We start from the raw sequence: 17,782 nt of genomic DNA on the forward strand, positions 1-17,782 counted from the left end.
ACTTTACCCTGTCTCTATATTCTCGACGTCGTTCTATACTGTCGACTTAAATGCGAGTTGATCCAATGGGCAGTGACGTCCACCAATACGAGACAAGAGGCAGGGACAACTTTGGATTGTTCAACATAGAACGAGTGCATTTGAACACTTGCCGTCCAAAGTTGGTGATGAAACTGATAAACAAGCTGCCTGAGGGAATAAAAATATCTCATTGATTCTAAACTATTCAAATCTCGATTAAAACACCTCCTGGTGTCAAAGGCGTTTTTTACTCCGTTGAAGAGTTCATGTTGAGTTTGCTGGGATTAAAATTATTGAAAACTATTGAAAACACGAATAAAAATAAACCCCCAGTTCTGTTTATACAATTAAATAGCAATAACTGCAATGGAAACTGGTATATTATTATGAATGTACTTGACGCATGCATTGCAATGTAATAATTGTTTGACGCAATAAAGGTTATTATTATTATATGAGCCTAGAGAATAAAAAAAAATTGTGAAAATGTAACCAAAAATACAACGTAACAATATAATATTCCTCTACTCGGCTATGTAGACAGTCAAAGACTCGGTTCAGTATGTACAATACACGTTATTCTCCTAGACAATATCTAATACTTTAAGAGTAATAATTTTTGTCTAGAAAAAGGTTTTGGCTACCTTGTAACACTCGAAAACTAAAAAAAAGTAACAACTAACAAACAGTAAGCCTGCAAAAAAATGTCAGTCAGAGTGAGAGTGTAAGTACTAGTGTAGATAAAGTAAACATGGCAGACGTCGGGTAAGTTTAAATAAGTTAATTACTTTTATGTTTGGAGTATGTTTATCCAGAAAATCATATAAAATATGCATTGAAATGATTTACGGCATCCTTTCTTACAGATTTAACAAGTATAAGAGTTTATTGTAATAATACCAATTTAAATAAATATCTATAGGTTATATTATGGATATTGGTAGTATTATTTCACCTTATAAATTCCTCCTCTCTTTATATATATAAAGATCCAGCTGTATGCATAAATTAGATGATAAACATTGTTTGTAAATATATAAAATAAACATAAAAACTTTTTAAAATGTTTATTTATTTACTATTGAGACTTTGTAACCTGAACTACAATTTCTGTTTCTAGCTAGTTATTTTATATTATTGAGGTAGGGCTGCAGCATAATAAGCGTTCCAACACTCGAATGATCGATAATATAGAATAATCGATACTCATGGCTAAAGGATCCTTGCTATAATTACTTAAACCAAATTACAATATAAAAAGTAATGTTATGTTGAAAATAAAAAACAATCTAGGATATGTGTACTTATAAATATAACAAACAAAACAATTTACCATTTACTTACTTTAGACTATTTTGAAGGATAAACCTGTCTGACACAAATAAAACGTGCAAAAACACTGTCCTTGCTGCCATTACAGATCTCAAGTATTAGTGTCAGTGACAGGTAATTCAGTGGTAACCTATTACCAGGATACTGTTGTTTCAGTAACAGCTGGGCTGAATGATTTGATGTCCTTATAACCATTGTTTTGGTTTGGATTACTCGACAACCAGTAACAGTCGAGGCCAATTCATACAAGCAATGAGGCTAGGAATGGACATATTACACTATGCAATGTTATAATGCGATATAAGTAGCTTTAGATTAGGTTATCGGAATGTTATTTAGTAGTGTCAAAGTTAAACATAACCTTCACAAGTGCTTACATGATCTGAGCTTGTATTTGGATACTATCTCGAGGAATGTTTTTCCTTTTAGCCAGCAGTGCGCGGTGGGAGGTGCCACCGAAGCTGCACTGATGGCCAGAAGCATTTCCGATTATTACTTTCCTGATCTTAGATCATGTCCTAAATTGTATAACGTGAAGTCGGAGAAGTTGGCCGATCTGGGATGTTATCTGAGGTCGAGAAAATACCAATCATAAATAGCTCTGGCTGTCAGTGTGGGATTCTGTAGCACCTTTGGCGCTACCCCACACTTCTGACAAATTAAGAAAAACATTCTTCGAGATAGTACCCAAATTCAAGCTCAGATCACTTGAGCACTTGTTAAGTTTATTTTTAATTTTTTATATTTATAATACGTATAGCATAATAACAAATAGTATATAAGGATTTCGTAGTACGCAATAATTGTGATGTATAGTCATTGTTTCTGCCGATGTCACTACTCATTATGAAAATGATTTTACTGTACTGAATGAAATTAATTTTCAACTATATTGTTATCTGTTATGTCATGAAAACAGCTGGCAATGAATAATTAAGAATATCTGTAAGTAATTACTTAGATTGGATCAGCTGGTAACATTTTACCAGGCTATAGGAACGTCAACATGTTATTTTGTAATAGGTATTAATAAACAACAATATTTTCCGTCTGTAAAGGCTATTACTCAAATACCATACACATTATTTAACTTTGGAATACTTTGGAATAATAATGTTGAACTGAATTACGTTATAGACTTTTAAGATTGTATTATAGTAAAGCTATATTTTTATATGTCAGAGAAATGTAATGCATTTTAGATTATAGAAAATAATACAACTTTGTTTATACTAAATTTGAGCAGGTAGTACTTACAATTATTTAACAGGGTAAACATGCCTGACAGTATTTAAATCGTTCTAATTGATGATTCATTATTCAATCAATCAATAATTCTTTATTCATTAATTGTACAATACGGTACATGGAATAGTGTCATACATTCTTATGGCGTGTGTTATATTTGTGCACATTATTTTCTAAGTTAATTTGTTGGCCATGATTGAATTTAAAATACAGGATGTTTTCATATATATAAAGTCCAAAAACTGTTATTATTTTTAATTCTTTAAAGCAATTTCTAAAAGATTCTGAGAATTCAAGTTTAAGTATATACTTCTAATGGCTTGTTTTTGCACCTTTAAAATGTCAGTTAGGTTTTTCTTAGTTGTGGCCCCAAATATGGCTATGCCATAAGCTATGTGTTAATGTATATGAGCATAATAAATCTGTTTTAGCACTTCAGTAGTACATAAACAAGACATTTGCCTAATTGCATACAAGCCAAAACTAATTTTACCAAGCACAAATTTAATGTGCTCATCCCAGCTCAAGTGATCAATCCGAGAAATTTAATTTTTGATGCATTTTCAATCTCTGAATCGTCTATAAGAATATCAAAGTCATAATCATTATTATTTTGTTTAGTTTTAAAATTAATGAATTTAGTTTTCTCATAATTTAAATTAAGTTTTTTGTTGTTAAAAAATTGTTGTAGATTAGCCAATTCGATTGCTGAGATGAATTCAACTCTTCTTTCGAAATTCCAGAAACCTTTAGATTTGTGTCATCTGCAAATAAACACATCTGCAAATATTAATGATTACTCAAGTGTTGGACGCTTATTATACTGCAGCCACAAAATAAGTAGGCACTCTGCATTTTTAACATTTTTAACTGCAAAACTTTAATTTTCTACTAAAAGTTATCCTTAGCTTTACACATAATAATTTTCAAAAAATGAAGGCCATAGCTTTTTTAGTGAAAACATTTATGGTGTAATATGATGGAGTCCTACAATTTTTTAAAATACAAGTAGATATATCAGGTACTTATTATTTCAGCATCCGTGGTTGACAGATTCAAAACTTAATTACAATTTTGACTGGTTGTATATTAGTTTTTGTTGTAAGAATAAATATATGCATATATAACTTTTGTCTATTTAGATTAATTTTCTATGTAAGGAATTTCAAATGCCCTGATCAAGATAGTATATACCAACAAAAACCAACTTAGAATAAAAAGCATCTACTTTCGGCTCTTTTGATTTACTTTGTATCTAAGATGTTTTAAGTGCCATAGTGATAGTGGCTTTTTTGTCCCGATAAAGAAAACATTTATAACTTACGTACTGAAAAGTTACTGCGGTACAAAAGAGTCAGGTGCGACTGATTAAATTCACTTCCGCTCCAATTCATTTACGTATCCTTAGTTAAGTCCCATAATTATAGTTTCCCATATTTACCTGATCAAGAAAATGTGTACATAATTATGTTGGTTTTCAAAGCTTGTTAGGGTCAAAAAGTGTCTATCAGCACTTGCAATCTGCCTTCGGTCTAAGATATTTCAAGTGCATTTTTGGTTAGAGTTTGTTTCAATGGAATATATATATATATATTTTCCATTGAAGAAAATATATATATATATATATATATATATATATATATATATATATAGCCTACTCGTGTATGAATGAAGAGTTACTGCGATCAAAAAGTGTCAAACAGGCCATTAAATTCTTTCTCAGTCTAATTTATTAACGGTTTCACAGTTGGGTTAAGTTTGCTATACTGACCAAGAAAATAAACACATATGTGAGTTTTGAAATCCTTAGATTTAAAAGCATTTATTTGTGATCTTCAATGTTTCTGGTGCTATTAGTATTAGTATTGATTTTTATCCTGATCAAGAAAATATGTGCATACATAAAGCTTAAAAAGGCTTCTTTGGTCAAAATGCATCTACTTCCATCACTTGTATTCTGCTTCTCATATAAGGGGAAGAGTGTACCATTCCTTTGCTTTTCCTTTAACTACAGTAAAATTAGTAAGGGAGACGACCAGTTTCGATAACCTTATGTGCAAAATATACACAGCTTCATTTATCAAGATGATTAAAACAACGTTAAAATATTATTTTCAGTGCATTATTTGATGGTTTATTCGTCACTGGTGCAATCTAAAATAAAAATTAGATAGTAACTGTGTCTTTGCAATCTGCATAACACTACTGATCAACCTCTTATTCAATATTTTATCAAATTTAAATGTAAACAAATGTCTTTGCCACGTTGGTGAATGTCAGCTTTAAGTGCCAATAGGTGTTTAGGGTTAGTTAACTTTGGATTACATGCTGTAAATATTATAGTTATTTTCCATAATTTTATTAAATATTCTGAGAAACTCTTCCAATGTTTTCACCTTTTAAACCTTCCCTTCCTTGGACTTCTACAAATATTTCAAAACCAAAATAAACCAAATTGGTCCAGCCTTTCTCAATATTCATAAAATATATCACTATATTTACATTTTTGTGCAGATATTTACTCATTATTTGAAAAGGTTACAGCTCTAAAACCACTGAATTGTTTAACATAATTGAAAACTTATTGAGCCAACTTTGTTCCCGGAAAGAAGAAATGTTTTTTCAATCTCACACCTGTCACATAAATGTAAAATTGTTTTCTAAAATGTCATGGAAGCTGCTGAATCTATGGGAATTAACAAAAAAGTCACACTGTACAAATTTGATTAGTTCAGTGTAATTACTGTAAACCTATCTTGACAGTTCTGATTAGTTCGGAAGATTTTACTGTTGATCAAAGATGGTTAAGCCATTATTAAATAAGGTGAAAGAGGCAAAGCTCTCTTAGTTGCAAGCTGTTGTTTCCTGTGCACTAAGCATCCCACCTTCTAATGATAGGGTACAAAGAATTTTTTCTCCACATACGCCTCAAATGGACAAATGTATGCATACATTCTCCTGTTGACTTTGTAAAAGCTGAACTACTTATCACTTTTAACCTCGATGGGCCATGTCTTTACTGAATTTGTATCTTAATAAGCTGTAAAAACAACAATAGCGTAATCAGTCAAAATGAAAATGAAGTTTTATTTTAAATGTGTATGTTTTGTTTTATTGAATACCCATTAATAAAACGCATTACCGGAGAAGTCACCGATATAATCCTTCCACTGTATATGACCCTACTCCCTCCCCTCTATCATGTATCATCCCAGGATCTTAGTGTCCTGATTATTTCCTCAGCCAAGGTGGCAACCCTGTTTTAAATTGTTCTATAAAATGTGGCAAAAGTAAATAGTATCCAAATTTATATTTACGAATGTTAGGCTACCGGCACATATTTTTTAAGCCAAGACAATATTAGGTAAACATTAAAATAAAAATATGTTGACTCCAAATCCAATTTAATTCCAACCCTTTGTTGGCAGTCCAATAATTCAGAAAGTAAACCAAGAATATCAGTTTATTTTACACCTTTCACAGATATATGAGACACTGTTAAAAATTTTCTACATATATATGTATATTTTGGAATACCACAAAATGTTTGTGTAGAGACAACTGTATTTAATTATAATTTTGAAAGTCTTTAGGTCAATCGATATCTGTTTTATTTATGTATATAAAAAATAGTCCAGAAGATGTGTATATAATATCTCATTAGATGTACATGGTGGTATAGTTGTAACATAATTTTACTAAATTATAATTAAAAATTATAATAGGTACTGCAGCTGTAATATTTATTTTAAAATTAATTAGCAAAATCTCATATTTACAGTGCTTATTAGGTCTAGGTAGATTTTATACACCTTTATATCGGTACTTTATAACATTTATTCATATTGTTAATGATTCTCAAACTTAAAATACCTTTCTGCTTAGAAGTTTACAATAGCCAGATAAACCTAAGAACTAAGAAACCTATCAATTCTCCTCATTATCAAAGTGAAAACTATGTTCTCAAACCACCAGGTCATATTGTTCCGTGTCAAATGATTAATTGCACAATTTATATAATACTATTGTCATTTTAGTTCAGCATTTGATTCCTGAGACAGTACCTGTTTCAGTGGCTAGTTTATTGTTATCCATTCTGAATTCAAATATATTAATATGAATATTAATATTAATTAATAATATGAATATGAGTGTCAGACACCCAAGGGACCGTCTCTGAATTACGTGATGCTCCAAGGGGGAGAGGGGTTTTTAGTAGCATTACACACAGTTAATGTCATTGTTACAAGTCCATTACAAGGGGTGGGAGGCGGGTCTGAAAAGACCGATTTTAGCGTTATGTAATTTAGGGACGGCCCCAGTTATCTCTTTTATCGTATGGTATACGTCTTATTAGGTATATAGCATTCTCCAGTCAGTACTGAATATATATTACTGTGTTACAGTTCCACCAATACAATATAAAGTCACATCTGTCTATGATAAGTAAACATATAAATATTGTCTTCCTCTGGTCAAGCTTATATTGGCATTAAGTCTTTTAAGCAAGAAAAACTTGACCATAATTCTAATTTGAAAGTTCAAAGTGAGCTGAGTATATTAATGCTGTTCAGACAATAATATTGGGACTCCACTCAGTACCACATTGATTATAGAAATTTGGTGTTCTCTAACAGTACTTTGTGAATTATAGCTTTTCTCCCATTTTCACTAGTAGGACATTATTTTAAGGATACTCAGTTTGGAGCAACTAGGAATAATGATTTTTTAAGACTCAGCAACTAATAAAGCACAAAGCAGAGGGATATATACCAAAGTTACCTAATCCACCTTCGTGAATGGTTATGTGAAAAGGCCCGCAGCTACATACTTGGGCAGTTGCATCCAGCATTAATTAAAAAAAATATATATAAAATCCGAACTTTAGCAATATTGCTTAATAAACAAATAAGGCAGTAATTAGGTTTAGTAATATAGCAGAGTCCTTATCAGTACAATGAGCAAATAAACAAGTAGTCTTGCATCAAACCTTAGAAACATCAGTAAATGTATTTCTTAACGTAATAAAAACTGAAACATTAAAATAGAACAGCAAACAAAATACAAGAAGCATACCTAAAAGTATCTGTCTAGTTAGCATAACAACACAAAAAAATTGTTCAAATTTTTGGCAAGTTTAGTGGAATTACCTGATAAGGAAATCATTAATTTTAAATATAAACATAAATTTGAAAATGTGATTATGTCATTAGTTATATTTGAATTAAAATGTCTCCAATCACTTAAAGAATCTTTTTTGTACATATACTACATGCACGAGATTCCATTGTAATTAGAATGGTCTGTGTATAAATGAGATATATTTTTTCAGAGATGATCTTTTGGATGGGGATTTAGATGAAACTTCTTTTGGAGATTTGGATGGTGAAGAAGAAGATGCTTTGTTGGCAGACGATGATTATGAACCTTACCAGGTAATATTGGAAAAATTGATTGCAATATTTTCATATAATACAAGGTAGGAGTATGCCACACCATGTGTTGTGTAACAGGCATCGCTGAGATTGCATGCAACATTTTAAATCTGTAGCTCATTTCGTTCTTGAGATGTCTTGTTGAAGGATATATAGATTACAGAAAAGAAATTTTTACATCCTCCGCCAGACAAAAGATAAATTGTGTTAGCCTCCTGACTGAATGGCTTCAATAACGCTCAGCCAAATTCCATGTTTAGATATGCACAATCGTAGAACTCATTCTTGTCTAGGTAGATATGAAGTTTCCTGCAAAGTTTAAAGTTTACAAATTAAATCTTTCTTGAGATATCTTGCAACATGATACATTCACATTTTTTTTCATTAAGTCAGGTTTAATTTCAGTATTCCAATAATAATAGTCTCAGTCAAGCTAAGGAGGGTGCGCTTTTCAAATCTTGTCACCAAATTTTAACATTTACTTTCCACTCTATTGTTTTTTCTTTTACCTCTATAAATAAAAATATCACATGTTGAACCGCAATACAATTTACTGTACACAATTTGTTTTAAAATGTATTTATTTTTCTGTTTTCTCATTACCATTATGTTTATCTATAAGACCAATGTGAAAATATTCGCTAACGTTCAGCCAAGTCCCATGGAGTGACATGCACCATCATTGAACTCATCATGGTGGCATGTAAAATATAAAATTGAGGTTTCTTGCAAGTCTATAGGTCAATTCATGTTTAAATATTTTATTTTTAACATACATTATTGATTGGACAACCATCAAATTATTTTGACAGTTTATCTTCAAATTTATTTGCAAAAAATCTTTTTATTATTAACTTATATTATTTAGGCAGTGTAGAATAATCAAGGCATTATAAATTGTCTGTCTGTCCACATATCTCAAGAATTAACTGACCTATAGACTTGAAATTTTACATGAAGCTTCATTTTTGTTTAGGCAATATTGAGTTCAATGATAATACATGTCACTCCAAGGGATTTATCTGAGCGTTAGCGAATATTTTTACATTGGTCTTATAGGTAACCGTGATGGCAACGAGAAAACTGAAAAACAAATAGATTTGTAAACAAACTGTGTACAATCGTATGACATTTTAACATGTGATATAGTGACATAGACAATGTGATATGTGACAATGACACATGTAACCAAACTATCCGCAAGATGTCACGAGAAAGATTTCATCTGTAGACTGAAACTTTGCATGACACTTCTTCATTTCTACACAGACAAGAATGATGGTGCATGTCAATCACTCAGTAGACTGACACGGTTTCTCTTCCGTCTGCCCGGGAGCTGTAGAAATGTCTTTTTTATATGATTGTCTGTTTGCAGGACATTTCGAGAATGAAATGAGGTATATAGGCTTTAAAACTTGCATACATCAGTGAAGCATATTACATGACATGTCATCTGGCGCACTCCTACCTTTTTTTTTAGAAATACTGTAGGGAACAAATCTTTTTCAAACATTTTAAAATGTTTTGTTTCATTTTTTCTTTGCAGAGTACCAGGCGAAATGTCTTTTCAGGATCAACAGATCAAGCAGAAAGACATACAGAATTATTTCAGTAAGTAGATTTTTAAGTATTATCTAAAGTATTGGTTACAGTGTATTAACAAATTTCTCATATGTGTCAATAAAGATTTTTTAAATAAAAATCATCATATAGCAATTAGATAAAAAAACGTACTCACCAAAAGGTAAATTATGTATTTAGTATTATAGATAAACTCAAAATGTTTTGCTAGCTCCACTTTTTACTTTTTTTAGAATTGTTTGGTTGTATATTCGTATATTTTAACAAAATATTTATATTTCTTTGTTTAAAATTTCTTTATGAATTAAATAAATTAAATTATCTCTTTATTAAAAATGTTTATAAAATGTTCACTAAGCTATTACACTTTGCGTAAAATTGGTTAGCACTCTTGGACATGGCAGTAGTCTAGTGTCATAGTGACCTATTTTTGGTCTGTGCATACAGTGGCGTGTATGCTACACAAAACTACACTAGGGCTCTGTATTCAATGTGTTAATTAATTTTTGAATGTTTAGCAACATCATACCAATGATGTTGTAAAGAAAACTATTTTACTATGTTCACAGTGTCAGAATTAAAAGACAAGTCAGACATGATGTTCGATTTATTTATGGCTTTAGACATAGCAAGACAAACTATGTTTATATTAGCGTACCTTAATTTTTGGATTCAGAGGAATATTTTTTTAAATTTCATTAAACATGAATTTTTTCTGTTGTGTTCTTTAGCAGTGAATATTACAAAAGTGCCTTTGTAAAAGGAGAAAAATGCATTATTGTAAAAAAATAATTGTTTAATTCTAAAATTAATATAAAGTGTAAAAATAACTAAAATTAATATTTCTTGTTTTGAATCTAGTATTGTTGACCAAGTTCAAGATGTGTCTGAAGGAGATGAGATAATTGAGGATGGAGATGTTCTGGAGTTGGCTGTGGTGGATGAACTTGATGAGTCAGAACTTGACAATGGCCAGCTGAGTACTCAGGTATGTGTTATTGATTTCTTTTCTTACTTAACAATGGAATATGTCCGGAAAAATTCACTCAGGTATTGGTTTTTAAGTTATGTAACTATTCTGTCTTTTTTATTGAAGCAAACTATTTAATTGTATTTTTAATTATTACAAAACTCAAGATTAAATTGATTTCTTTAATATTTTAGTTGTGAAAAATAATCAAATCAAATATTTACAGTCACATCAAAATGTTAGGCCTAACCATATGCCACCTCGTGACTCACCTTCACTCGCTTACTTTGTTTTATTTTTTTAAACCAGCCTTAATACACTTTTTGTAATTGAGACCAATCCCTATGCAGAGAAATTTCTTTCAAACAATATGTTTCCTGATGGTTCTCGAGTAACTAAATAGATTCCTCTTACAGAAATTAAAGTATTTATTGCTTGCATGGATCTAATAAATAAACCAACAATTTGCTAATACAGTCTACAATTCCTAACTCAACTTCGTGGTTTCCATAAAATTATGATAAGGCACAGATTTAAGTTTATCCTGAAATTCTTTTACTTAGTGGATAACTCTAATCTTACAAGTTCTGTCCCAGGCGCATGCACAAAATTCCAAACAATTTGTAACCATGCTAACAGGTTGTTAGACACTATTATATACCTTATCAACAACTCTCTATAAATGAGTATTTATTAGGCACCAAAAACCATATATCACTAATACAGTATTTACACACAAAAAATAAAATAAAATAAAATAAAAAAACAGCACCAGAGATGGGGGGATGAAGTAATGGGTTCTGTGCGATGCAGTAACAAATTATTGCCTTGGATTTTTCGTCTACAAAGGTAAGAAAAAATTAACCCACAAGATAAGGATGTGATGATGATGTGAAGGAGTGTGGTCTGGAAAATTTTGTTGTTACAAAACTTTTGGGAACAAACCAAGGGAAATTACCTCAATAAGGTTTATGGATATTTTTTTTAGTTTGGTTCCATTGACTAAGTACTTATATATAGTAGAGGAACGTACATCACAGGAACAATAAGAATGAGTAGAAAGTTTTATCTGCAGACATCCAGCAAAAATTTCTTGTTGGGACTCTAAAATGTTTCAATAACAGGTTTTTGTTACTTTTTTACATACCAAGGATGGTACTCAATGCTTATATTTTGAATGCAGGCAATGTGAAACCAATGATAAAAGCTCAGCAAAAACCGATGAGCCATTTTCGTTTTACCAAAATTATTATCAACATGCCCGGTACTTCTTGCATATACCATATAATTTCACCTGAGACTCTTGTGAAAAACTATTTGAGAGAAGAGTTAAAGACCTCCTCGAACTAAGATGTGTTAAGGAAGCAATATTAAGAAGAAATAGTGTCCAATTTAATTGAACATTATTATTATTATCTCTTATTATTATATATTATCACATTATTATTTATTATCTCTGTTTCAGGCATGGCCAGAAACTTCCACAATGACAGTTGATTCAAGTAAGTTACATTTTCAAAAATAATAATATCAAAGGCAAAATATTCTCTTTTTATTCTCTAGGGGCTGTATTATTTAGGTATTAGTACCTCATCAAATTTGACATTTATAGTACGAACTTTATTAAAAATATTATGTTCCAAGGCCAAATTAAAAGTGATAATATTGTTTTGTTGCACAAACATATTTTTGAAGTAGTAACAATTTAGATTTTTCTGTAATAATAACTTAGTAGATATTCAAATTCCTATATTGTGGGAACCTGTTGCAACAAACAATTGCTCTATAGCCCATTTCATCCTAGAGATGTTTTGCGGACAGATACACAGACATACAACCAAACAGAAAAGAAATCTATACAAAAATGACACACTAAACTCCATTGGTGGACATGCACCATTGTAGAACTTGTGCTTGTCTATGTAGAAATGAATTTTCATAGCAAAATTTAAAGTCTACGGTTGAAATTGTTCTTGAGATATCTTGTCACATAATACATTTATATTTTTATTCATTAAGTTTGGTTTCATAGTTGTGTTCAAATAATAAAAGTTATGGTGAGCTAAGAAGGGTACTGATCTCAAAACTTGTAACAGACTTTTAACATTGACTTTTCACTCTTGCCATTTTTTATTTGTACTCTATGAATAAAAATGTAACATGTTGAAATCTCATATGACTTTACTCAATTTGTTTACACCATACACAATATTTGTATTATGCAATATTCTCTTCATTGGGCTGTTAAATTTCAATAATCAATTTAGTTGATCCTGAGATGCAATACATAGTAACATAGAACAACAAGTATAAAGCTAAAAACAAGACATTTGAAAAATTACACCTAGGTTATTAATACAAATTAGGACAAGTTTTAAATGTTTCATTACAATAATAAATACATGAAATACTATTTAATTCTGTGCCCAAAACATGATTATTATTTAATAGTTTACTGTGGTTTATTTAGTTACTCAATGTAGTGCAGGTTCTTCTCTATTTAGTGACGTGTGTTTAGTGTAAAGTCAATATTCTTTAGTAGTAACAAAATGTAAATTTTTGCTATAAAAATATCTATTTTACTCATTATCTTATTTTATTCATTAATTATGTTACAAATAAATTAAATTCGGACACTAATACTAAAGTGGTATTTGGAAAGTAGTCGACTTATGATGATATCATATAACAAGGCCACTCAAATGTTCGTTTATGCCATTTATCATTTTATTTAAAATAAATTGTAGTTCTAACTTATGGAATTCATACTTCTGAGTTTGAAAGTGAACTTATGTATTTGTTTTCCAATTTCAGATACTAATGGTAGGGGAGAGCCAGGAATAGGTGTGACATCGTCTACAAGCAGCATAGTAGCTTTAGGAGGGGAGAGTGATGAAGAGGAGTCAGATGGGCGGGGCAGTCGGTTCAAGACCGAACGGACCAACATAATATCACTGAAAGGTGTCAGTAGTGGAAAATCAATAAATGAAATCCCAGACTCTTTAGGTATGTATCTAACAAATCTGTCAAGTTGAGTAGAATTTTTACTAACTACAAGATTGTGATGGGGTGCTTTTTGCATTCATTAGATCTTCCTAAAGTATTTTGTTTTAAGTAAAAACGCTTTAACATATCTAAATTTGATTATTTAGATAATGTGAAGACACCAGTGCCAAGCTCAGGAGTGCGGCGTGGAGGGCCCATGCAACGAGGTGGCAAGGGTAGTATACGTGGGCGACTAGGCCCCATCCAGCGGGTTCCCATGATGCGAGGAAGCTTTGGTCCTATGAGGCGACCACAGGCTCCACCTCCTGGCCATAAGATACATGTCAATCCTCACTTCCGTGGTGGCATGCATCAGTGTAAGTTTTAATGAAAACGTAAGGTATTTAGATTGTAACGCTTGTTTTGTATTAACCCATAGACTACCGAAGACGGGCACTACCTATCATTACAAGTTCGTAATTTTGGAATCAAAATATATTCTTGATATCGATTATGTTGGCATTTGTCTATACTATTACATCGATGTTGTGTTAAATATAGCATGTTTGATTTTGAAACTGGTTGACTCGCTCAAAATCGATTGTTGTTTACTGTTTCATCTGTTGATTGTTTTGATTAGTTGGCATCTGAAATGGTATTGCGGCAAGATCACTTCTTTTCTGAGTTATAGTAACTTTGTGGAGAACATACTCAATAAAGGTAAAAATAAGTGAGTGATGGTAACTTTGATGATGAAAGTTTTAGTGAAAGTGGTGATGAAGAAATTTGAGGAAATTATGTGACAAGGCTTAACTCTTAATCTTCGGAGTCGCCAAGGGCAAACAAATGATCCACATAATTTTATTTTTAGTGGTAGATCTGGTATAAATCCAACTGTTGCTAGACAACTAAATACTTAAAATGTAATGTAATAAAATACAATTTTAACTTGCTATATGGTATTTTAATGTTTTTAATTGACTGTAAGCACCCACACAATGATATGCTTTGCAAAATCAAAAATCAATTCGGTACCCGGGGGTAAAAATATTTGAATTTAATTGGTAGTCATTGGGTTAACCCCTTGAGCCCGGCTGTCGTCTATAGGTCGACCGCAGTATTTCCGCAGAACACTAGCTCATCAACTATAGGTCGACCAGATATTGTTGCCGATTTTTTCATATCTATTGCTGTTCAACATTTGGGTTATTGGATACTTTGGACTTCTATTTGTGTTAAATGAATACTTCTTTGATTTTTACTAATGATACAAGAGGCACTGAAAATGAAAAATAGAACATCATCTCAGACGTCGTCTGCACTCGTGTTGTGTTTGTAAACATGACCGATCCTACTAGAAGTTTCATTGATGATGATGAAATATTAAATGAACTAAACAATATTGATAGTGTTTACAGTGATATTAGTATTCAAAATGAGCAATAAATTATTGAGGAAGACTGGGGTAGTGATGTTGAATCTAATCAGAGTGAAATTTATTCTGAAAACTTTGTAGTAAATGGGAATAACCAAGACGAAAATAAATTGTATGGGTTAGAAACTTTAGATAGGAACAATTAAGAAGAAATTGAATAATTTGTAGAGAATGTGGTAGAAATAGGACAAGGAGATGTAAGTAACAGAGGTAATCTTAGGTTAAGAACTAGTAGGCTAAGAGGAAGAGTTAGAAATGTTACTCAAAGTAGGCCTAGACCAAATAAACAATTACAATGTAAGTTGGATCCCTGGTGAGGAAAACGATCATACCCAAACAAACTTCAAATACACAGGTGTAAAAACATGTCCCTAATGGTATTCTAGTACTATTATACTTTTATTGATGCAATTTTGGTCTATTGTTTATGTGTGTGAAATAAATATTACTTTTTTCAATTTGATATTTTATTTTTATACATTACAAATTATTACCTATAAACATAAACAAAATATTTTTATAGATGTATAGGCTCCTTTGGAATTATTAATTTTCCTTTGTAAAAATAAAAAATATTACAGAAAGAATTATTTAAAACATTTGGTTTCTATAATGTAAAAAAGTTGTAATATATCAGAAACTAAATACAACCTGGGGACAGTTGATACGATTTTTAATGAGACCTCAAAGGGTTAACTTAAGATTAAATGTAATTAGCCAGTACATGGCATATTTAGGAGTGACTGGATAGTAATATTCTGACTGCAGATATTATGTATTATCAATAGATAAAATCAATCATAAAATCAATTCAACTAACAAAAGTATTTGTTAATACTTATTTATTGCTCTTTGTAAAAATTAAAATAAATAAAAGTTTAATTCCTAATTTTAACTTATATGATTTATAACTTACATTTACATTTTTCCAAGTTACAATGTTTGTATGTTTTTTCATAATAAATATTTACAATTTTAACTATCTATTGAACTATTGTATTTATCATTATAAAACACACAAAATAGATTAGATCTCAGCAGTTAATAAAATTAATGTAAATCTTATATTTTGTCATTTAAATTTATATGAAACTATTATTTTGTTTTGCAGAAATAGTTTATTTTGTAGTTTAGAAAATGGTTGGTAGACATTGATCAATACTACACCTCCACGTTAGTGCATGGGAAATAGAAAACAAGTTTGTATTATTCTCTTAATATAATTTATCATGTTTTTAAATGATCTCATGATTTGTTAAAATTGTATAAAAACTACTGAGAAAATAACTATATTATGCAACTATATTAAATTTATATTTTCATTAATTTAAAATAAAAAATTTCTTTTTTCAGTTATTTTTCATCTGATCCCAACAGAATACAAAACATTTATATTTTAACAAAGCTGTGAGGAAAAAAGTGTTCATATGAAACCTTAGAATTTTTAGTAGTGTGAAGTACATGCAAGCAGTAGTACTTTTAATAAACGGTGAAAGTATTAAGTCACTTTATGTCTCCAACAAATATTTGTATGAATAAAAGACATTTTGTTAGTTTTTATAAAATTTGAAATGAAAGTATATTAATATTCCAGCTTATTGAATATCTCTGTTGGTTTCCTGAGACAAATGAAACCCAAGTCTAACCCAATTAATTCTCGTTCTGTTATTTAAATCATGTTTGATATATTTTTAAATATATTTTGCTAGAAGGACCTAACCATCTTACTATTAATAGTACAAGCTATATCAATGCAAGCCTGGATTATGGCATGATGTTGCCAGCTGTAAAGAAAGAATAACTAGTTATGGGATAATCGATTGAATTCAACAATCGAGCAATCATTACTGCTTATGTATCTTCCTTAATCCTTTACCTTCACAACTTAACCCTTATAACGTCACAGACGCCGTATGGCGCATAGACAAACTATCTCCAAACGGTAAAGACGCGGAATGGCGCATCGACACAAAACTGCGTCTATAGCAAATTTAAGTTTCTTTTAAATCCGATCAATGTCACTAACGGTATGTGTCAACCATGTGTGTGGGTTATTGACCTATGTCAAGCGTCAAAATATAGCTGTCGCGTTACATTGTTTGAAACAATAGACGCGGTGTCTAGACACTCTCCCCGCCACACGGCACAGACGCCGTACAGCGCGTGTGCTTTTGTTTGCAGTTTGGATTCAGGTAGTGTGTGTCTAACCATTGCTGAGTCGGTTTCCTTCGTCGTGTTTTCTGTTTATATAAAAGAACACTATTAGGTTAGTTGTATATTTACAATCATGCATTTCTTTTTTATATTTATCACAAGTGTAATTTATATAATTGTCTGGTAATGTTTATAGTTTAGCTAATAAAATTTTGTGTGCCTTTTATTTTGACTTTATTTATATCTACAATATAATGTCCCATAAATATATGTACGTACAAGATAATTTTAAAATTTTTACTTTTTTATACTTACCATAATTATAGAAAGTAAAAATAAAAATGAACTTTACACATTTAAAAATTTTTTTTTTAATATTGTGCCGTTTGCTGGAAGTCGTGAAAAGATATACTGACGTTATAAGGGTTAAATTGACTTGTGTTTCCACTAAGACACAGAACGTGAGCAAAACAATAATTAAACCATGACAAATAATCAAACGCTGAAGAACAAAATGGATGTAAACAACTAGAACAAAGCAAGACATCACTGCATCGGATCATACTAAGAATCATTTGATATGAAAATGTGGCAACACCATAAGGAAAGAAGTGGGGTGTG

General features: G+C 30.8%; 1 protein-coding gene across 1 annotated transcript in view; it reads left to right on the forward strand.

Annotated features, from left to right (window-relative positions):
- The first annotated feature begins 705 nt into the window (after positions 1 to 705).
- The window catches only part of LOC124360525 (RNA-binding protein 33-like), a 53,972-nt gene continuing 36,895 nt past the window's right edge, over positions 706 to 17,782 (forward strand). The window contains exons 1-7 of the mRNA XM_046814224.1: positions 706 to 786; positions 7,934 to 8,036; positions 9,583 to 9,647; positions 10,479 to 10,605; positions 12,053 to 12,089; positions 13,402 to 13,593; positions 13,740 to 13,949. Of these exons, the coding sequence (XP_046670180.1) occupies positions 773 to 786; positions 7,934 to 8,036; positions 9,583 to 9,647; positions 10,479 to 10,605; positions 12,053 to 12,089; positions 13,402 to 13,593; positions 13,740 to 13,949 (748 nt within the window). The 5' untranslated portion in view covers positions 706 to 772. The remainder of the gene's footprint in view (positions 787 to 7,933; positions 8,037 to 9,582; positions 9,648 to 10,478; positions 10,606 to 12,052; positions 12,090 to 13,401; positions 13,594 to 13,739; positions 13,950 to 17,782) is intronic.

Source organism: Homalodisca vitripennis, chromosome 4 (genome assembly GCF_021130785.1).
Source record: "Homalodisca vitripennis isolate AUS2020 chromosome 4, UT_GWSS_2.1, whole genome shotgun sequence".
NCBI classification, from domain to species: domain Eukaryota; kingdom Metazoa; phylum Arthropoda; class Insecta; order Hemiptera; family Cicadellidae; genus Homalodisca; species Homalodisca vitripennis.